Raw genomic sequence first — 23884 nt, 5'->3', positions numbered from 1 at the left:
CAACGAATTAAAGGTCCAGGATAACAATTTTTTGGTTAGGATTCATAGATTGGAGAAATTTTCCTCTTATCTCTTACAAATTTCAACTGATATGATGCTAGGTCTTGATCATTAATTATTTATAACTCCTATTCTGCAGACAGTGATCTCAGCTACTTGCCTTTTCTGCTCTGCAATTCCTACACTTCTGGTTAGTTCTTGGAATCTTGAACTTTTTACCTTGTTGTTTACAATCATTTACGACTAGCATATACTAATATAGTTTTCTAGTTTTACCCTTTTGTTACAATGCAAACATAGCTCCAGTACCAGGGTGTGACGATCTTGGCTTGTCCTTACATTATCTCATTTGCACTAACACATGGCTGATAAACGTGACACAAATACCTCAACATGCATTTTTTACACAAGAAACACGTTTTCTAGGCTATTTCTAATGATATATATGAGGAAGGCATTAATGTCTTTTGCACAATCGAGAGATCAAGAACGAGTCTATATCCTATCTTTACTGTGGGCAACAAAAGCAAACGAAACTTAAAGGTAAATATGTTGACCATTTACTCCTGTTTTTGACTCTCCTATTCGGTTGACTGAACTCTGGCTTTTAAAAGGGCAGAAGAGTCTCTTGAAAAACTACTTGATGTAACTAGGGAAGAGCTTCCTGACACATTGGTTGTTGTTCGTTTATCAGGAATGGAAATCAGTGACTTAATAATGGAGCTCAGTGATTTAGGGTTAGCATTCTTTTTTTCCCATTAAGTTATGTCTGGATACACTGCTCTTTGGATAAAATATTAAGTGGAAGGAAAAAGTAAATGAGATCATATTTGTAAAAAGTCAGGACTTAACTTAATCCAGTAAGCTATATATATGAGTGTTTCTTTTTTTACTTACTACATAAAGAATGACTTAATAGAGAAAGTCAAGAAACTGAACTTTTCCCCCCTCAAGTCCTATCTTTTTACAAACTTGCCCCAAGGGTGCCCTCATTTCTCAGGGACTTTTTAAACATAATTTATCCACATAACAGTGTATTCAGTTATTCAGATAAGAATTAATCTGGAAAAAAAAAAAGAAACAAACACCATAGTCAAGTCTGATATTTCTGCAGGCAGGAGATAACCCAAGGTGTTAAAAGCTCCACACGTGCAGTTCGTTTGGCTGAGGAAAGATTGAGGCGATTGACAAACATGAATCCATCAGGTTAGCAATAATGTATTCTCAACATCATTCCTAGTCCTACACACAAGGGTAAAATGGTCATTTACTAACACTTGCTACATACAAAGATCATTTATCTATTCAACACTTTATCTAACTAGTAAAATTATGTTATAAATTTACATTACTTTATTTATTTGGTAATAACCGTGTCTTAATATAATTTATAAAGTTAATGCAACAAAAAAGTTGCTAGATGAATTTGCAAAAAAACTAACAAGTGTAAGGGGTTTTTTTTTGAAAATCAATATAAGTTAAAAATATATATATATATATATATATATATATATATATATATATACTTTTTGGTGCAAAAAATGGTATTATGGGTTGAAAATGGTCTTAAAAAGGTCTCATTTTCCTAGTTCCACATGTTTTGTCAATATTTCCTTCAATTGCTTCCAAAATATAAAAAATAAATATAAATTAGTTTCTCGTATTTTATATTATACAAAAAGATATAGCAACATACTTTGTCTTACACAGGGACCATTAATGTAATTTAATTTTACACAGGGACCATTTATGTAGTTTTGATTAGATAATGATCAAAATAACACAACATTCACATTTCAAAATCATAATTCATAATGGTTCATGTTCAAATTTTTTTGAATTTTTGTATTTGTCTGAATCATGGTGTGACAGTTGTAAGTAAATCACATGTAATTCATATGTGAATTTGTTTGGCTGTCAAACCAACAAATGATGGGATAAAATAATATTAATAAAGCTCAAATCACTGCTATTTCTAATACTAAAGATAGTATAGAGTAAGCAGGGTCGGTCCACAGGAATACAGGACTTCTTATCTTGCCATATTTAATTTCACACATAATACAAATAATATTAAAATGGGGGATTGTGTTTGAACTTGAATTAAACTTCATAAATAAGAAAGATTGATAACAAACGCAGTAAAAGAAATACATTTCGGATTCTGACTCTTATACATGTATTATGTTGAAAGATGTAATATGATTATAACTCATGTTCAATCTAGGTTGGTAAGTTGGATATTAATAAACTCTAATATCCAAATTGGTAAAAGTATTTTATTCAAAACAAATTCTTCAAATAAAACTTCATTTAATTGATTCAATTCAAATAAGCTCTTGCATCAAATCATTAAATGACATTAAGTTCTTGCACTAATTACCAACAATGTTTAACATTCCTCTTAAGCTTGGGAATATAAACATTTAATCTTTTATTGCACTAATTTTGATCTAATTACAACCAAGTAAGTGTGTGTTACTAACATCAAATCATAAAACATATACGAATTTCATAATTTGATTAACTAGATTGACTAGAACCCTAATTCATTGATCAAGTGAAAAAGAGAACCAACCAAACACATGATTAAGATCAAATCAAAGATTACTAGATGTTAAACACAAGTCAAATTCAAGTTACAACCTAACAACACATACTTAAGAATTCAGATTCGGAAATGATAGTGAAATCAACCACACATGTCTAGGTTGAACTACAAATTAAACAAGTTTAAACTTCAAATTGACTTACAAAAAGGAAATTAAAGTGTTTCCAAGTGTTAATCTACTTGCAAAAGCTCTGAAAATCATCTTCTCTCTGCCCAAAATCCGACCTAACCTCCACAAAACTGATTGTCTGAATTATATGAGAGTAAAACTACTTTAAAAATTGTCGAGACGTTTACACGGCCCGTGTAAATTAAAGGGTGCCATTTACACGACCGTGTAAACAAGAAAAGTAGAATGCTTAATTCTTCCAGGTCTTCGAAGTAGAATGCCCTTGTATATACGTTTACACGACCCGTGTAAATTGTAGGTATACGTTTACACGGCCGTGTAAACTCCTGTGAAGCCAAATTCTTTATTTCTTCATTCTCTCTCTTCTAAGCTCCAAAACTTCTGCAACTTTGTCTCCAATTCTTTTTAACTTCCTCCAACAATTTCCAACCTTCAAAAAGTCCCTGAAATATCATAAAAGTGTGTGAATGGAATTGCATCATGAAAAATCCCGAAAAATATGCAAAATGCATGAGTTTAAACCTAAATGCAATGCACTTTTATGAACTAAAACTACAAAATGAATGCATGAAATGCACCTAACAGAATTACATGTGATTCACATGTAAAACACATATGAATTACATGTAATTCACATGTAATTATGAATTACATGTGATTCACATATAATTACATAAGAATTACATGTGATTCACATGTAATTCACACATGATTCATATGTAAATCACATGCAATTCACTTATGAATTACTTGTGGTTCACATGTAAATCACAAGTGATTCACATATGAATTACATATAATTCACATATGAATTACATGTAATTCACATATGATTCACTTGTGATTCACATGTAAATCACAAGTGAATCACATATGAATTACATGTGATTCATGTGTAAATCACTAGTGAATTACATATGAATTACATGTGATTTACATGTATATAATATCTAATTTACATATGAATTACATGTGATTCACATGTAAATCATATTTAATTCATATATGATTCACATATAAATTACATGTAATTCATATATTAATCACATGTAATTCACATTTAAATCACAAGTGAATCACATATCAATTACATGTGATTCACATGCATTTTGTGTGAGTGGTCGTTGTTAATTTTTTTTTTATTTTCTTGTGGATTTCACATTTGAATCTTAAAAGATACAATCACATGTGAATATCACATTATATAATCACATTTGAATCTTACATGATATAATCACATGTGAATCTTACATGATATATAATTGTGCATTTTTCTGAGTGTTATTGCATTAATTTTTTTTTTTAATTTTTCTTGTATATTTTGAAGAATTTGTTGAAAATATTAAAGAGGTGAAAAGTGATAAATTGAAGATAATATGGAAATTTTGATATGAAGAAATAATAACACTGTGAATCTTTGTAGTTTTTTTATATTTTATTTTGTATCAAATAAAATACTTGTATTATGTTTATAAATTGATTAATAAAAATGAGATTTTTTATAATTTACTTATGAATATTATAGTATAAGAAATATGCATTTGAAAAAATATGCATACATGCACCTAAAATGTTGACTTTTTGTTAAAAAAATGCAGTTTTGAAAAAAAATTGCACTTTTTTATAAAAATCGTAGGTTTTTTTTTTTTTTTTGAAAAAATGCAGTTTTTCTGAAAAAAAAAATGCAGTTTTTTTCTAGAAAAAATGTTGTTGTTTTTTCTTTTTTAAAAATATATCTTTTTTTGAAAAAAAGATGAAGTTTTTTAAAAAAATATTTATTTTCATTTTTTTTGAAAAAAATCATGTTTTTTGAAAAAAATTAAAAAATATCCATTTTTTAAAAAATTCGAATTCTTTTTTAAATAAATCTGAAATTTTTAGACATTTATATTAATATATTAACTAACACAAAAAAATAATCATTAAATGAGATTAGTAAGATGACGATCATGTCCTTAACGAATTACTTTTGATTCAACGCTCCACTTTTAGTTCTCGGGAAACTATGAGTTCTCAAGCGATCTCAACCTTTTATATATATATATATATATATATATATATATATATATATATATATATATATATATATATATATATATATATATATATATATATATATATATATATATATATATATATTGTTGGTTATGTGCAATATTTTCAAAGGTTATTTAAAGATCGAAATGGAGCATGATTGGTGCTATGAAATTTAATAGTAAAGTGTTGACAATGTCATTTTCATGGTCACATACCAGCTGTTATTTAATCGATTGGCACATACCTCTTGTTTTTGCGCATAACTCTTGTTTTTAATGATTAACAAGTTATTTATTAAAATTATAAAATTTTGTAGATCCATATTATATGATCAAATACAATTTTGTATATTCGAAGAAATACAATTCAGAGTACTTCTTCATAGAGATTCCACTACCAAAAAAAAATAATAAAATAAATAAATAAAATAATGACACAGTTTTAGTGGCATTTAATTAGCTTTTTAATGACATTTTACATATGCTATAAAAAAGAACTAGTTTTTAGTGGCATTATATATATATATATATATATATATATATATATATATATATATATATATATATATATATATATATATATATATATATATATATATATATATATATATATATATCATTAAAACTTTCCCTATTAATTTTTAGAAAGAGACTTAGAATTGACGATGACATATAAAAAAATATATATGCATTTAAATCTTAAAAAAATATCTTATCTTATTTTGAACGAAAGATATATTCACTTTTTAATAATGTCGATCTATTTCTTTGTGGCTCGAATTCCTATATGGTCAAGCAGCAAGGTTATATCTAGGCAACACACATATCAGGTCTTCTACTGGGGTTCAACAAGGAGACCCTTTGGGACCACTTCTCTTTGCCATTGTGTTGCACCCGTTCTTGCATAAGATTAGAGACAATTGCAAGCTTCTTCTCCATGCCTGGTACTTGGATGATGGCACACTTATCGGAGATTCAGAGGAGGTGGCCAAAGCATTGGACATCATTATGGTGACTGGCCTAAAATTGGGCCTTCAGCTGAATATCAAGAAAACCGAGCTCTTTTGGTCCTCATGTGATGGTAGGAAGTTACGGGAGGGGCTATTTCCGGCAGACATTGGGAGGCCGCCTTTAGGGGTGAAACTTCTTGGGGGAGCTGTTAGTAGAGATGCTAGTTTCATTCGCAGTCTAGCCATAAAGAGAGCCGAAAACGCTGTGAATTTGATGCGCCTTCTTCCACAATTGTCTGACCCCCAGAGTGAGCTCCTTCTTCTTCGGTCTTGTATGGGTATTGCTAAGCTTTTCTTTGGGTTAAGGACGTGTCAACCCGTTCACATGGAAGAGGCGACAATATTCTTTGACAATGGATTGCGCGGGGCGATTGAGGACATTGTGGTTTGTGGGGGCCCTTTCTTTGGTGACATACAATGGCGAATTGCTTCCTTACCCATTAGGTTTGGGGGTTTGGGTTTATACTCAGCAGTAGAGGCCACCTCCTATGCTTTTGTTGCCTCACGGGCCCAATCTTGGGTATTGCAAGACCATATCTTACGGGATAGCGGTATACATGGTATGGATTATGATTATGATTGTGACTTGGCATCCCTTCGCAACAAGCTTCCAGATTTTGACCTTAAAAGTTTTACTACTAAAGACACCGCCCCCTCTAAATCCCAAAATACACTGGCGAGTGCCCTTTTTTGTAAAATTGTCCAAGATATGGAAATGCATTTCGACATGACGGCTCGGGAGAAAGCGGTTTTCCAGTGCTTACGTGCTCCACATGCTCAAGATTTTCTTCTGGCTATCCCTATAGATGGGCTTGGCCAACACATGTCTCTCATGGAGTATCGTACTATGCTCAAATATCGACTCATGATTCCCATTTTCCCAGCTGATGAGATATGTCCTGTGTGTCGCAAGGCATGTTTGGACTCTTTTGGAGAGCATGCAGTTCACTGTAAAGAATTTCGGGGTTCAAATACAGGAACGATATGGTTAGGGATGTTTTGTTTGACATATTTAAGCGTGTCGGGGTTTCTGCTAAGAAATAGGCACCTGTTAATTTCTTGACTGATCCGACAGAAGGACGGTCAACCCTCAGACCGGCTGACATTTTGATTTTTGGATGGGTCGGAGGGAAACACGCATGTGTTAATCTTACAGGGGTATCCCCTCTCGTGGGTCTGAGGGCTAGGGGTTTCACAGCGGGACATGCTGCTTTAAAAGCAGCCACAAACAAAGTCACCAAACATGAGAGATCGTGCATGGAAAATCAACACGTGTTCATACCATTTGCATTTGATACGTTTGGTTTCCTCGCACCAGATGCGGTAGAGCTTCTTAAAAGAGTACAACGAGTCATGCATAGTAATGTTATATCCCCTAGATCTTCGGATGTAGTCTTTAAAAGAACTAGTTTTACCATTCAAAAAGGCTTAGCGGCACAGCTTGTTGCTCGTTTGCCATCTCACTCATTATACGATGGCAATTGAACTTGTTGCTGTAGTTGAAAATGAAAAGTGTTAAATATACTCAAAAAAAAATTAATCATATTTGTTTCATTAATATGTTTTAGGTCCCTGGTATGTCTTCAGTCTCTAACAAGTCTGTATCAGTTAACCAGATGTCACCAGCAAGATGTCAGGATAATAATGGTAAAAACTTTACTGTTTCAACTTTTCACATATGTAGTGGACAATACTTTTACTTGCATTTTGAATCATGTTTTCATTGTATGCATATTGAAAGGTGTTTTTTTAACAGGTAACCGCTAGTATCATTGCTAAGAAAGAGTTCACATGAGGATCACGTTACCCGCATGAAGATTTTGAGAGAGGTTCAAGAGCGTAATGATTTTTTGTGTTTTATCTTAGATTTTTAGACTTAAATTGACATTTGTAGCCATTTGTTTCCAAACTTTGGGAATGTTTTTGGAAGACGATTTAAATTTTAATTGAAATGATGGTATTATGATTTCTACATTTTATTGTTTTGTTTATCTTTTATATTGTAAATAAATAATGATTTTAATTAATCAAAGCTAATGTGATAAATGTCTATAGTGGCATTTAAGTTGGTAAAAAGTTTTTTTTTAGTAAAAACTATGTGCCATTAAAATTGGTATAGACTTTTAAATAACAATAGTTTTGAGAGACACAAAACTTGTGCTACAAAAGCCTTTTTATATGTGGTGGCAGAAAAAAGTGTCACTAAAACCTTAAATGTTTGTAGTGGCAAACCAAAAAGTGTCACTAAAAGGCTTTAGTGGTATCGATTTTAGTGGCACTTTTTTTGTGTGCCGCTCATTCCTACATGGGTCTTTAATAGCACTTTTAGATTTTTTGTGGCACTTTTTGTATGCCATTAAATGGCTATTTTTTTTGTAGTGTTCGGTTTAGAATTATGTAAAATTATGGTTATGATCGTAAGATCGTACGATCCTAGGGCTGACAAATATGTATCACAGAGAACCAACCAACATGTTACCAACTGAACCAATTAAATCGGTAGCCAAGTTGTTTGGTAGTCAATATGTTTAGCCAGTAATACCATGCCAATTAAGTAGTCTTGGTACGGTAACGTTATGAAATTTTGAATACCACGGTTGTACCGTACCAACCTATATATATATATATATATATATATATATATATATATATATATATATATATATATATATATCAATTCATAAATACAAAGAAAGATGAGTTCTCATATTTTCATGTTTTAATTAGAATAACAACTAACAAATCTTAGAATTACTAAACTAACACATTGACCAGCAAATTTCTTGATACTTATTGTTTGATATGCACGAGATCGGTGATAAATACACTAAAACTTAAAAAGGAATACTAACTTCTCATTCATTGTACTTGTACTGTTACCATTTGTTTCCTCTAGCAACTTGATAGGGGTGGACCTCTTTTAATCCTTTTAGTGGTTTCCAAAAAAAATACTACTAAAAGCGAGTGAAGCAACGGCCAAATGTCCACAAATTCAACTTATATTCATGTATACTATATATTAGTTAAAAATTTTGGTATATACCAAATACCAATATATACCAATGAAATTTGTTGGTAGCCAAATTAATTGGTACCAAGTACACTTGGTACGGTACTGGTAGCTAAAATCTTATATCAACTATAGTTGGTACGGTACATGGTTCGAAATAAAAAATAAAAATAAAAAAAAAAAACTTGGTACCGTACAAAATGAACGTCGATTTTGATGTGTTTGTTTCGTTGATGTTGGACCAAATTGGTCGATGGGTAAATTGCACTAATGGTATCACAAAACACAAGAGTGGTTTTCGTGAGTAGAAGCTCATTGAGAAGACTACGTAGCCATGTTTTTTCTATAACTATGTTTGCACTAATGTTATCAATACATCCCTAGACATCGCACAATGACTTTATATTTACCAAAATATTTTGTTACTACCATTTAAATATCCAAATTTGATGATTACATAAATAATAAGCATAGTGTAGGGATGTAAAGCGGTTTGGAACTGGCTTGAACCAGAAGAATCGAAAACCGTTTAAGGAGTGAATAATGAGCCAAAAATCAGACCGAATATCACTAACTGGTTCCAACCACTTTCGGTTCGATTTTACTAGGAAATGTGTTATCTAAAAATATGTCTGGTACTAGAATCGGCTCGAACCGGACCAAGTGATCTTGAAGAATAACTATTTTGATAAGTTGATAGCTTCGAGACAGGTGCTCATGATTCATAACTTATGTTTCAAGTCGAGTATTTATTAACATACATATTATAAAACTGTTTAATATTATGTTCAAAATTTTGTATATTTCTATTTATTTCAATTTCATTTTGAACCATAAGTTGACCGATAATAGTTATACTCTTAGTTACACCTTTAAAATTTACAAAAAAGATTTACTGTCGAATGAATCATGAAAATTTTATGAAAAATTGTCAATAGATTTTATAAGTGTTGTCATTTCATTAATAATAATAGCCTCTAATTGTGCATCTAACAATTCAAGTCATGTAATTGTTATTGTCAGAGACAATGGTGTAGTTTAAGAGAATATTAGAGAGTGTATCGTCATTCTAAAAAAATCTAACATATCTAAACCCGTCAATGTTTTAAATATTTCACAAATATTAATTAAGACTACGTTAGATGTTGGAAATAAGTTTGTGATAACATCGTTGTTGCTTGATAATTTTTTAGAGCGGCTTACACGCACACACTACTTTACTCTTAAATCCATACATTTCGTCCACAATGAAGACATGAACCCTCAACCTTTAGCTGAGGAACATTTATCCGTAAACTCCAAAAACCCAAGTCGTGAAAAAAAAGTCCAATCAACGAGGGTATTTTCGTCTTGGGGATAGTAGGAAAGATGGTCTTTATAGTTGTAGAGACCGCTTTACACGGACCTAAGACCTTTTTATTGTGGTTACATTCAAAAAATGACCGTTGAGTTGGATCCGGATCCGGATCCGGATCCGTGTGTGGATTGAAACCACCTTTGACCAACTCTAACTAGGTTTTGTAGATCGGTTCAAGACCGAAACGACCCGTCTTTGGACCAACTTGAGACTGCAATAAGACCATCCAGTACATACATGATATCAGAGACCGACCCGATACCATGGGTCTAAATTAGACCAAGACCAAACAGTCCTAAACCACTCCAATCTTGACTTTCTTTTTCCAGAATCACTGTGAGCCAGGCCTTATAATCATCTACCATAACCCCATCCTATTTGATGTCCCCTCCACAACAAACCCTACGTTGTTGTCTCATCTATTCATAAATACTAATACAACGTGCATTTTAGACCGTGCATTAAGCATACGTATACAAAAAATTGTGCAAGTTTTTACGATATTTCTTATAGAAATGTAAATTGTTAGGTTTAATTAGGAAGGTTGTGATATGCAATTACAAAAACTAGAGTAAAATAAATTGTATCACCAAAGAATTAAAAACAACTTTTGATAATATACCATATACTCGTATAGGAAATTAGGAATGTGATTAAAACATTCTTTAAGAAATGTGATTCTTGGATATTAGTTAACATGTCACCAGTTTTCTATGAATTAACTAATTAGTAATTACTAATTAATGGAAAGTTTCATGGATTTTGACAAGTGTCACAAGTTTGTTACGATCAGAATTATCTGAGAGAAATTTGTTATGATCAGAAAATCTCTCTCCGTCATCCTCCTTCCCCCGTCGCCACCTACAACCTACTTGCGTTAACTATCTCCGCCGCCGCCGATCGATCACCAATAAGTCGCTGTTATATATTCAATTGTGCGTACACATACGTGCAGAAGCGCGATTAGAGAATGGAGCCGGAGAAATTTATAGTAGAGGTTGAGCCGGCGAAAGAAGCGAAAGATGGAAAGCCGTCTATGGGACCTGTTTACCGTAGTGTGTTCGCTAAAGACGGTTTTCCGCCTCCGATTGATGGTTTGAATTCATGTTGGGATATTTTCCGGTAAGCGTTTGTTTAGATTTGCACTTTTTTCGTTGAATTATGTATTTGATAAAACTGCTTATCGTTTCAATTAACGTAGACGGATCAATGTGATCGTGCATGTCGTTCGTTACGATTGATATCATATACTTGCTTCATAGTAATAAAATGTTGAAGCACATTACCTAGATTTCATTCCGGAGATGAGTAATGTTGGACAAACCGTAGACACAAATGCAAATAGGCAATGGTTCTAAGCATCTTTTGCACAACCTCATTCTTCCTAACCAAATGTTTGCATTGTATTTGGCAAGTACGGTTTATGAGAATCGAAAAGCTAGATGAGATGATATGAAACGTCAACAAATCTTTTGATTTTGTAAAGAACTTGGAACATCATATGGCATTCGTGATTTGAAATTGGATTTGGAGCTCTTGTATCAAAAACTTTTTTTCTCCAACATTAGTGCTCTAATATGCATTTAGTTGGACTTGGCATAACTAAATTATGGTTTTGACTTGATACACTTTCAAACCGATTGATTGAAACAAGGAAAGTTGCGAACATGCATTAATACTGGAATTCTAGATAGCTTGTTCGAGTCCTTTTCTACACTCTGTACGTATAGTATATATGCCAACCATATAAACTAGAAACACCTTTGTACATACTACATATATAATGAGAGTTGTATGCCCTTTCTTTTGGGATCTTTTAAAATGTTTGTTTGGACATGTTGCAGCCTTGCTGTCGAGAAATATCCGGATAACAAAATGCTTGGGACCCGTGAGTTTGTCAATGGAAAGGTATAATACTTCAACTGTAATCATGATACTGTTCTCTATCTGTCAGAGTGTGAGATTTTAATTTTGATGTTTCTGTGTTTCAATTGGCAGCATGGGAAGTATGTGTGGTTGACTTACAAACAAGTATATGACAAAGTGATACAGCTTGGGAATGCTATACGTGCTTGTGGAGTTGAGCCAGTAGGTGACCTTCACCTTCCTATTATATATATATATATATATATATATATATATATATATATATGCTTTTCTATAACACATTCTGGGATCTGTAATTCATTCCATTTACTTAGATGAGATGTTCATGCTTGCTTACAATTACAAACATTAATTGGTGATGTTAGGGAGGAAAGTGTGGTATTTATGGTGCCAATTGCACAGAATGGATAATCAGCATGGAGGCATGTAATGCTCATGGCTTGTACTGTGTACCATTATATGATACATTAGGTAACTACTTCAATGGTTCTTCTTATATATTTTTAATTCCAATCAAACCCTTTCTTTTTTACTTTTATTTCATATACATATGTATTATAGGATTGAGGTAATGTAGATTTTAAATGATCTGTTTTATGTAGGTGCTGGTGCAATTGAATTTATCATATGTCATGCTGAGGTTACAATTGCTTTTGTAGAAGAAAAAAAGATTAACGAGGTAATTATTTGCATTCATTAAGACTCTCAATACATTTACATAGGAGGTCATCTATTAGCAACTCTTTCGGGCGTTGTTTTATAGAAATTTAGTTGTTATACTCCATAGAAAACAAAATCTATACATCTCAAAAGATTTATCAAGCTATCAATAAGATCTGTTTGTTGGTTCACAGTTGTTAAAAACATTTCCGAAAGCTGGAGAACATCTGAAAAGTAAGTTACTTATAGTGTCTATTTTTGGAACATTCGTAAGATATACTAATATTTCTCTACTTCCTGTAGCAATTGTGAGCTTTGGACAATTTACTCCTGAACAAAGGGAACAATTCAGTAAATTTGGTTTGGCAATACATTCATGGGATGAGTTTTTGTCTCTGGTAAGTTTTTTTTGTTTTTTCCTCTGTTTATGAGACTGTTTCTGATTATTATTATTGTGTGTATGTCTTATTGGGTTGAAGGGTGAAAACAAAAAGTTTGATCTGTCAGTGAAGGACAAAGATGACATTTGTACAATCATGTACACGAGTGGAACAACGGGTGATCCTAAGGGTGTTCTGATTTCCAATAAGAACATAGTCACACTGACAGCTGGCGTCCGGCGTTTGCTAGAGTCTTGTAATGAAGCAGTGAGTTCTATATATTACTCTATACCCTTTCAGTGAGTGGATTCAACACCTGTTTAGGATAATAATAAGAAAAAATATAAGATTTTGAAATTTTGACTTTGGGAATTGTTACAGTTGACTTCAAGTGATGTGTATCTCTCATTTCTACCTCTAGCGCATATATTTGATCGGGTGATTGAAGAATGTTTTATATATCATGGGGCTTCAATAGGATTTTGGAGAGGGGTAAGTAAAATGATCTTTTTATATCTCAATAGAATAGATTCATCAAGTTATAAATATATATATCCAGGATGTTAAATTACTGATTGAAGACATTGGGGAGCTAAAACCTACTATTTTCTGTGCTGTTCCTCGAGTCTTGGAGAGAATTTATTCAGGTATTTTCAATTTTTGCCTTCATTTTTGGGAACTGAATTTGACATTAACTGATTTCTTTTATAATATTAGGTTTGCAGCATAAGGTTTCTTCAGGGAGTTACTTCAAATATAAACTGTTTAATCTCGCCTACTCTTAGTGAGTCTTCCAACAACAAACAATTCTTTATTTTTTTTGCAAAAAAAGTTATAAATATCTTCATTATCTGCATCGATTAATGATGGATGATATGCAGTAAGTTGCATAACATGAAGGGCGGAAGTAAACATGAAGAGGCATCAATATTGAGTGACAAACTTGTTTTCACTAAGGTCACACGAGACATCAAACTCCTTAACATACAATGCAAACGTATGGTGAGGTCCACTCTCATTATCTCCTTCATTTCATTTTCTACAGGTCAAGCAAAGTCTAGGTGGCAGGGTCCGCATCATCCTATCTGGCGCTGCTCCACTCGCGCCACATGTCGAAAGCTTTCTCAAAGTTGTTGCATGCTGCCACGTCCTACAAGGATATGGTAGAAACAAATAGATTTTTGGTTTATTATGTTTATATGAATATATGATTAAGTATAATCCAATCCATGTAATTAATGATGACTGTTGAAATGGTGGCATGTAGGATTGACGGAAACATGTGCTGGATCATTTGTGTCGCTGCCAAATCAGATGAGCATGGTGGGAACGGTGGGCCCGCCAGTACCAAACCTGGATGCCCGTTTGGAGTCTGTTCCTGAAATGAATTATGATGCTGTTTCAAGTATGCCGCCACGTGGAGAGATATGCATAAAGGGAGACACTCTGTTTTTGGGGTACCATAAACGTCAAGACCTCACAAAAGAGGTCTTGATTGATGGCTGGTTTCATACAGGTATAGATTTAATATTACTCTGATTAGAGACCAATCAAAAATAAAGTTAATCATAAAACATGACCTTATCTTAAATGTTTATCACAAAAGAACTATTTGTTTTACAAAAAAACATAGCAGAATTGTTTTTTAAGTGGTCTCCAGTCTCCACTCCACCATCATATTTTGTGAATTTGTATTTTTCTTTTGCGAAAATGACCAAAATTTGGATTTTCAGTCTTTTTTCACGAAAAATGTTATTTTCATGAGAAAAAAAAAACTTGAAATTGGCTAACATAAATATTTCTTGAAAATATAAATAAAACTGGTTAAGGTGTTTGGCTAAATTTAATGTGAAAATTATTGGTCTTAAGCTTAAGAAGCCAAACACCATAACAGATTTTAATGCAACTATTTTTGCTTACATTTCAAATGTATACTGATTTTACCTAATTTTGTGGGTTTTTTTTTCTCCATGAAATGATCCGATTTCTGCAAAAAGTTGTCATTTTTCATGAAATAGATGTCAGAAAAGGTAATTTTGTGAATTAACTACCGTTTTCCGTGAATTAACATTTTTTTCACAAAAGAATATTATTTTTTGTGAAAAACTGGTCATTTCTACGAGAAAAAAAAAATCGCAAAATATGATGTTAGAAAAAAGTAATTTACCTAATTAGAAAACCTTTCTTTATGCAAAATAGATGGTCATCTAGTGATAAATGTTGAAAATATGGTCAATTTTTGATATTTAACTTCCTATTTATTGTCAATTGTGTGATTAATTAACTCTAAAAAAACATGTGACTTGATTTGAGCATGCATGTCATGTTTTAGGTGATATTGGTGAGTGGCAACCAGATGGAAGCATGAAAGTAATCGACCGCAAGAAAAACATTTTTAAGCTGTCACAAGGAGAGTATGTGGCTGTTGAAAACTTGGAGAACATTTATGGGCTTGTTCCTGCTGTTGATGAAGTATTTTTTTTTTGCTATACTATATCATTATCATATGATTTAATTGCGAATTTATATTCACATTTTTGTTTCTAATAATAAAAAATCAGATATGGGTGTATGGGAATAGCTTCGAGTCGTATCTTGTTGCTGTTGTAATCCCAAATAAACATGCTGTTGAAAACTGGGCGTCTGGAAATAATTTATCAGAGGATTTTACTTCTTTATGTGGAAATCCCAAGGCTAAAGATTATATACTCGGAGAGCTTAATAGAATTGGAAAAGAGAAAAAGGTTTGTCTTGTCCTCTACTCTATTTATTTTAAGCTTCATTATTTATATATTAATTATTATTATTAAAAAAAAAAAACCTACTATTTTTATTAAATTTTGCAGTTAAAAGGGTTTGAATTTATTAAGGCTGTGCACCTTGAGCCTGTACCTTTTGACATGGATCGTGACCTTTTGACCCCAACTTTCAAGAAGAAACGTCCCCAGTTACTTAAATATTATCAGGTATGTAATCGTACACAACACTTTTTAGCCACATACAACAAATTATGCTTCATACAATTGTATAGTATAATCATCTAAAGCATAAATTGTTGCGTACAAATCACCACCATACAGCTACACATGTTTTATATATTATTTGTTGATGTCATTCAGCTAATTATAGAATAATATGATATAGGTTACTCTTCATCTTATAGCATGATATAACTTTAACTAATTGTATAGGTATGTTTATTCTCAAAAGCAATGATTTTGGAAGAAAAATTGACTGTAAAATAACATGTCAAACAATTCTAGCTATCCATTTAGGCAATAATATACTTTATATTATAAATAACAACTTACTTACATGTTCCTCAATAATGGCAATATCTAACCTCAAACTTTTGACATGCTTACTTACAACTGTATTATCAGTAAAAAAAAAATGAAAGTATGTTGCTATTATGGGTAATATGTTGCTACTGTGGTTAAAATATAAAGTAGCCTACATTGACAGCTCAAGTAAATTACATAAGAGATGATTTTATTGTATAAGGTACAAAATGTTATTTAATTATATGACTGATCTTTGTTGGCAGAGTACCATTGATGATATGTACAAGAGCCTTAATAACAAGTGAAGTGATGTTTGGGCTTTTCCTTTTTCCTTAAAGTTAAAGGCTTTCCTTCCTATTATTTAAATAACATGTCCCTTTCTTTGTACTTTGCTATTCTTTTGACATAATGTTTATGAAAACAATTTCATGGATCTTTGTTTATTTTATTAATTTATATCTAATTAAACATGTTAATTAATTATTCCATCTTTATTTTACTCAGAATCTTAATAATTAGTAATCCCTTGCTTGAAGGTCCGTCCTAACCAATGTTAACCCAGATCCCTTAATTCAAAAAAGGGTCTGATTTGATTTGGCAACTTCCGGTTGATATTTAAATCCAATTTTAAAATATCTTTTAAAAATTCTATTTTACAAAGAATAAAAATACAACTCAATTCTCTTAAAGATGCCTCAAATTAGTATTATAAAACATAAATATGCAATGCAATTTATTTTACATTCCATATATAAATAGTAGCTAACAAAAGGATTAAATAGCATACATAAATCATTCATTTAGGCCTATATATATATATATATATATATATATATATATATATATATATATATATATATATTGTACATGACCAACTCCTTTAAGAAAATTTTGAACTTGGGTAAATAATAACGATCAACAAATTAAAAGAACAATACCTCAATGTCTTTATGAAAAACAACAAACAAGCCTACTCATAGTAACATAATACTTCGCATTTGTTTAATTTTTTTCACAATAAAAGCTTATCATTCGTACAAACTTGTTAAAAAGGATTTTCTTTTTTTCAACTAATACAATAATGTTTTTCTACTCGGGTGACATTGACATACCTGAATCACTGGGAGGAACAATCGCCATGGACGCAAACTGCATCGATAGTAATTCTGCTCTGCTATATTTCAACCTCTCATCTGTCATACATTTCATATTTAAAGAGAATTACAAATATAAATCAACAGTTTCCAAGTCTACTATATCTACTTAAAAATCATACCTATAATGGCAGACATTTCAAATTTAAGTGGTGATGATGAAAATCTTCTCCTCACACTTGTTTGCAAAGGTGAAGTATGTTTCGCTTCTTCAAAAACACACACAAGTTCATGCCTTATTTTGATCCCAGGATGCCTCTCAACAAATGAAAATATAACATCTTTGGTCAACAGCCAACATCCCGTCAAATCCAGTGATTTTAGAAGTGGTGGAGGGTTAAAACAGTCAATTCCTGCGCTTGTTAAAATCGCATCTCGAATGCTCAGAGTTTTTAACTTTGTGACAGATGTCAAATACTGCAACGAGACATCTGTCAAGAAACTGCTTCTAAGAGACAAATGGCTAAGTTTTTTAAAGTTTGAAATCGGGCCCACTCCTTCATCCTTGAGTGGGGTTTCTTCAAGATTCAATCTTTCCAAATTCTTGAGGTTTCCAAGAACTTCCAATGAGGAGTCGACACCTGTCACATACGTAGCCTTTACGTCGATAGCTTTTAGTGAAGGTATCATGGCAATGTATGAGACAGCAAGATCATCAATTGGTGTGGAGGACAATGATATAGTCTCGAGTTTCGGAACATGTCCAGCTAGGATACCAACTCCCGCTGATGTCACTCTCGTATTGCTAAGATTCAAAGTTTCCAAATTTGCCCCTACAGATGCAATAAATTCAACCGAATCATCCCCGATTAAGTTCCCACTCAGATCTAAGTTTTCTAGGGCTTTCATGGATAGCAAAAAAGATAGGTCGCGAAGAGAGGAGTTTGATAAGTCTAAAAAAGATAGACAGATGGGATCGAAATATGAAAAGGCTTTTGTAACATCTTTAAATGAAGTTCCAGAAAGAATTAACTTTTTTAATGTCGCCTTATTGTCAATGTCATTGAATCCTCCTTTAAAGATGGAATGTATAGTACAATTGCTCATGTTTAGGCATGTAATGGAGGGCAAATTTGGCAATACTGTCACTTTTGTCCACGCGAGATTTAGAAAGTTTAGATTTGGGAATTTGACAAGAATAGATGCGCCTTCGTTTGTTACATCACTTCCCCATATATCAAGGTGTTGTAAATTTGTCAAAACCTAAAAAGATCATGATAATTTGTCAAAACCTTAAAAGGGTAACTTTCAATTTGGTTAATTTTTTTAGTGAAGAAAGAAAATGAATACCCGAAGAGATACAAGGGCAGTGTCGGTAATAAACAAGCCTCCCAATTCCAACTTGGATATTTTTTTGAGTGATGATAGAAGTGTGACACCATTTGTGGTTACACTTGTTTCTGATATGCATAACGTTTCAATGGTTCGAATAGAGAGAAGATGTTTAATGCCAGCATCATTGACTTTAGAGCATCTAGAAAGATCCATCTCCTTTAAATGATTCATACCTGAAGCAAGATACAAAACATGAAAGAGTGTATTAATGAAACAACAGATTTGCAAAATATTAGCAAAAGAAAGAATGTATATTGCATATACCTGAGAGAGACCAAAGTGCAGAACTGTTGATTCTATGACATTCGGAAACATTTAAAGAGTACAAGAAGTGAAAGGCACCAAGATATGCCATCCATTCTGCATCAACAGAGCTTTCACCTCTCAGATCAACCTTCTCTACATTGTATTTGAATAATCTACACATGAAAGGCATAAATCAATAAGTTCAATAGGTTTGAGTTTGGACTTCCGAGTAACATAAACTTGAGACTGAAGTGCACCAAAAGATAATACAGAGAACAAGTAGTGAAGGACTTGTTAGCACTTGCCATCATTGATTCTCTCCTTCACTCTCAAAATCAAGCAGTATCTCCTGTAATTAGTGCATAATCTTGCTACACTCACTGGAGAAAGGTCGGTTTTATGCATCGTGACTTACCATGTTCAACAACTTACAAGAGTAAATAAGTGCAGGCGTTTCAGTATTACGAAAGATACAATGTGATAGAGGTTGCTTCCAACAATATTTTCAATAGATATCATACTAAAACTATACGGAACATTAGTCTATTGTGGATCTAAGACTCTAAATACGCATATATCTTCAAATCAAATAACGATTTCAGCATAACTATATTCCTACTTAGACTTCACTTAATATCGAATACTAATGGCATCTATTTGTTACAAAGACATATAATACGAAATTTAGAGGGCAGAATGCTACATAGTGATCGAGAAGCTTACTCGAGAAGAGATGGATATAGGAGGCGGCGGCTGAGAAGCCGGTGGAGTAAAGCTTCAGCGAGTTGAGATGGCAAGCGTTCGAGCGTCCGACGCTGTCTCCGCCACATTTCTACGGCGTCTGCGCTTTGTGTTGCCGCTTCGATGCACCGACGAACAAGAGGACTCTCCAGTTCTCCTCCTGCTTCTATAACCAAACTATGATCCGCCATTTTCACTAAATTGAATTTTTCTTTTGATCTCGGACAGGCTTCCGATTACGTATGTGTCTGTTTGTAAGGACTTTAGGACAATTGGATCAAAAACCAGATTGGGGAAGAAGACCGACTATTTTATCCTTGCTCGGTACGAAATGGAATTACGAATTAGTCCTTATATTTGGGGACAAAACTGCAGATTGCAAATTTCGAGTATTCAAAAAAACTTTTGATGGATATGGTTCTAAAAGTTTATTATAGCTTGCATATAAAAAGGTTAAAAATTAAAGTTTTTCTAGGTTTTTGATCCATGATACATTTGAAAAGTCAATTTTGCTCTTTTCATTTCTTTTTTCTATTTTTTTTATTTATTTTGGTATTTAAATAATTAAAAATAAAAATAATCTCTCTCTCGTATATTTCTTCTATATTCAAAACAATTTTCCTTAAATAACTATTTCAAACAAACCCAACAACAACAATCTAAAATCAAAAAACAAATCAAAGATATGTATGTGTTTGTCGTTCTGTGTCGTCTCAAGAACAATTTCAAACAAGCTTAGCAGCAATAATCGAGATGGAAGAAGAAGGGGGCAAAACATAAAAAACACATCAACAAAAAAATTCTTGGAGTCTAATGTTGAAACTCACAAGAACATATATATATACACACAAATTTCTTGATTTCTTCTAAAAATCCCTTTTTTTGGACCTCGATTTTGGATCTACGTGTTCTTGGACCTCCGATTTTACTCTGTAACTCAACTCTAGATTTTGTCTTCCCCCATAGAGCCCCGACGAATAGAAATTGGTTCAAAACTCGATTCCAGAAGTACAAGGCTTCCAGATCAAAAATCGATTAAAAAATAGGTTGGATATTTCAAGAAGATGATAGTGTTGTATATTTGGCAATTCATGTTCCTGAATCGAGATGGAGGAAGACGGAGACAAAGTTATGGTTTTACTCTGTAACTCAACTCTAGATTTTGTCTTCCCCCATAGAGCCCCGACGAATAGAAATTGGTTCAAAACTCGATTCCAGAAGTTCAAGGCTTCTAGATCAAAAATCGATTAAAAAAATAGGTTGGATATTTCAAGAAGATGATAGTGTTGTATATTTGGCAATTCATGTTCCTGAATCGAGATGGAGGAAGACGGAGACAAAGTTTTGTTGAGAAATCAATATCTTGCCTTTAATTTTCATTTCGTTTTCAGGGTTTTGTTGAGATATAGGCTTCGCAGCGCCGCCTGCCATGGAGGCTATCTCAGGATTTTCAGAGTTAGGGTTTGCAGCAATGGTGAAATAGTTATGGTTTTTCTGCTTAATCTTTGTTTCCTGGCGCGAAGTAAATGAATGTGAGGACGACAAGGCGAAAGTGTGGATCGGAAGAGAGGAAGGTTTCATGCAACCAATTACAAAGAAAATCCTCGCTGGAGCCGGAGTCGAGAGAGGATGTGAGCGAGGAAGATACAACAGTGTTCTTGAATGTTGAAGAACAAAGCAATAAATGTGAGTGTTATTGGTTGCAGACGAGAGAGAGAGAGAGAGAGAGAGAGAAAGAGAGAGAGAGGGGGGGGGGAGAGAGAGAGGTTGGGTGAGATTTTATTTTTTATTTTTTATTCTTAATTATTTAAATACCAAAATAAATAAAGAAAATATAAAAAAGAAATGAAAAGAGCAAAATCGACTTTTCAAGTGTATAACGGACCAAAAACCCAGAAAAACCTTGATTTTGGACTTTCCATGCAAGTTGGAAACCTTTTGGACCCTATCCAAAAGTTTTTGAATACCACAGGGACCAAATTTGCAGTTTTGTCTATTTGGGGTCATCATATATCCGATAACAACAAGTGTTAGCCCACTTGACTAACAACAACCCTCTAAACACTCTAAACAAGGTGTTTCTACTATAAAGGTTATGGATTCAATCTTAGAGATCTAGACCGAGGATGAGAAAGCGATGTAGTGGCAAATATAGAATCGAAAACTTCACCGAATACCCGATTTCGGTTCTACAAGAAGTGTGCTCTTTAGGGATGTGTTTGGTTTCGGACCAGGACTGATAACCAAAAATCGGAAACCGATTTAGTTGTAAATATAGATTTTAGAATCGGACCAAATACCATGGTTCCAGGATTTTTCCAGTCCGATCAGTAACGAATTGAATTTTCCACTCCGTCGTCGAGGTTAGTTTTCGTTACATTCGTTTGTTAAGATTATCATTTTATATATTTCATCATGTCAGAGTCAAGTTTGAGGGGCCAAAGTGTAAGAAGATGGAACTTGATTGTGTATAAGGGTCAAGGGGTCATTTGGCATACTTTGGGGTCCTATACTCTTACTTGTGGAGTATTTAATCATTGTTGACCCTAAAACCCGGGAATATCATCCCATTTGCAGCCAACAAACCCTAGAGTGAGTGAAAGAGAGAGAGAGAGAGAGAGAGAGAGAGTCGTGTGTGCATGCCATCTTTGGAGTAGTTGGAGTTGAAGTGAAGACTTCTTGCCTTTTGTGGTGTTCTTGGATTTGCTCCCCTTCCTATCTCACCCCTTGCAACATCATGAAATTTCTAGTAGGTAAGTGGTTCTCCTTTGTGTGTTTCTTCTGTCCTTGCATGTCACACTCGTGAACAAGCCATGGATGATGCAAAATAATGGAAAAAGGGTGTTGGATTGATCCTTAGTTGTAACGTCCCAATTTTCAAGACTAAAAATTTTATTTTTATAAAACATTACTTAAAACACATTTAGCAATCCATAACATAATCAGAGTATTGATTCCAAAACATATTTCTATTGTCAGAGTAAAACATTCTCAGGCTGTCTAATCTATGGTGTGTGTCATGCGATCACCCCGAGGTCTTCCCTCCGCTACCGGAAATACCTGAAACCAAAACTGCAAACCGTAAGCACGAAGCTTAGTGAGTTCCCCAGATACCACATACCATACAAACCATCTGATCCATACATGCCATACATAGCCAAGAGCCATACATAACCAACATATCCATAATCAAGTAAGGTGCTATGTGCCAAACATAGTCTTGCGGTTATGCTACGGGCCGCACGTGGTCTTCCTGGTCAAGCCTGGGGCCACTCCCTGGGTCTTACAGACAAGTGTCAAGGGCCACCACCTGGTCTTTCATGCAAGTATCACAAAGACAACTAAACGTACTACTCTACTAGGCTACTCCGCATATAGTGTGCCAGCAGCCACCTCCTGGTCTTTCATACACAATAGCACAATATGCCAGAAGCCACCTCCTGGTCTTCCTTACATAATGCCTAGGGCTAACCCCCAGGTCTTCCTATCATACATAACATATTGTGTGCCAGGAGCCGCCTCCCGGTTTTTCATGCATAATGCCTAGGGCTAACCCCCGGGTTGTGACATCCCCATTTTCACGGTCAGAAAAGACCAATTTTGTTTATGCTTTATAAAAGTCAGAGTACTTCTTTTCATAAAAATGTTGCAAAATTCGTTCCCAGGAAAATACGATAAATACGTTATTAAAACATTTTCGAAGAAACGTATTTTATTCATTTTAAAACATTTGGGATGTCATTGTCAATACAGAAACATAAGCATAAACAGAACTTACATTTATTTACACTAGTGATCTACATGTCTTTAATCTCTCAGTGTAATGTGACTTCATATCAACACCTGTGATATAAATAAACTGAGTGGGTCAGGTTGGGAAACCTGGTGAGTACATAGGGTTTTCAACTCACAATAATATAATTATTATGTTTAAACAATCAAGCAATTAAACCCAATTACCTATCCCCATTATCTTCTTTACTCTTAAGGATCTACCCTAAGAATCAGCTATTTCTCGTTCATTCATTCCTAAGGATTATCCT

General features: G+C 33.3%; 2 protein-coding genes across 2 annotated transcripts; one reads left to right on the top strand and one right to left on the bottom strand.

Moving 5' to 3' along the window:
- The first annotated feature begins 10952 nt into the window (after window positions 1-10952).
- Window positions 10953-16923, top strand: LOC145056771 (long chain acyl-CoA synthetase 4-like). Its single transcript, XM_079004493.1, has 18 exons — window positions 10953-11276; window positions 11999-12062; window positions 12153-12242; window positions 12407-12512; window positions 12644-12720; window positions 12896-12935; window positions 13005-13099; window positions 13181-13348; window positions 13463-13573; window positions 13641-13728; window positions 13799-13865; window positions 13963-14038; window positions 14127-14244; window positions 14349-14597; window positions 15414-15553; window positions 15643-15825; window positions 15928-16047; window positions 16629-16923. Exons 1-18 carry the CDS (start codon window positions 11125-11127, stop codon window positions 16668-16670), a joined length of 1986 nt encoding a protein of 661 aa, XP_078860619.1. The 5' UTR covers window positions 10953-11124; the 3' UTR covers window positions 16671-16923.
- Window positions 13986-20195, bottom strand: LOC145056772 (Leucine-rich repeat (LRR) family protein). Its single transcript, XM_079004494.1, has 6 exons — window positions 19824-20195; window positions 19119-19273; window positions 18810-19027; window positions 17642-18722; window positions 17478-17558; window positions 13986-14231 (listed from the first exon to the last, which is right to left on the bottom strand). The coding sequence occupies exons 1-6, from the start codon at window positions 20030-20032 to the stop codon at window positions 14206-14208; spliced, it is 1770 nt and encodes a 589-aa protein (XP_078860620.1). The 5' UTR covers window positions 20033-20195; the 3' UTR covers window positions 13986-14205.
- Window positions 20196-23884: the final 3689 nt, after the last annotated feature.

Source organism: Lactuca serriola, chromosome 6, assembly GCF_051521515.1.
Source record: "Lactuca serriola cultivar US96UC23 chromosome 6, Lser_US96UC23_V15, whole genome shotgun sequence".
Classification (NCBI taxonomy): Eukaryota; Viridiplantae; Streptophyta; class Magnoliopsida; order Asterales; family Asteraceae; genus Lactuca; species Lactuca serriola.
This window is presented reverse-complemented; position numbering and strand designations above follow the sequence as displayed.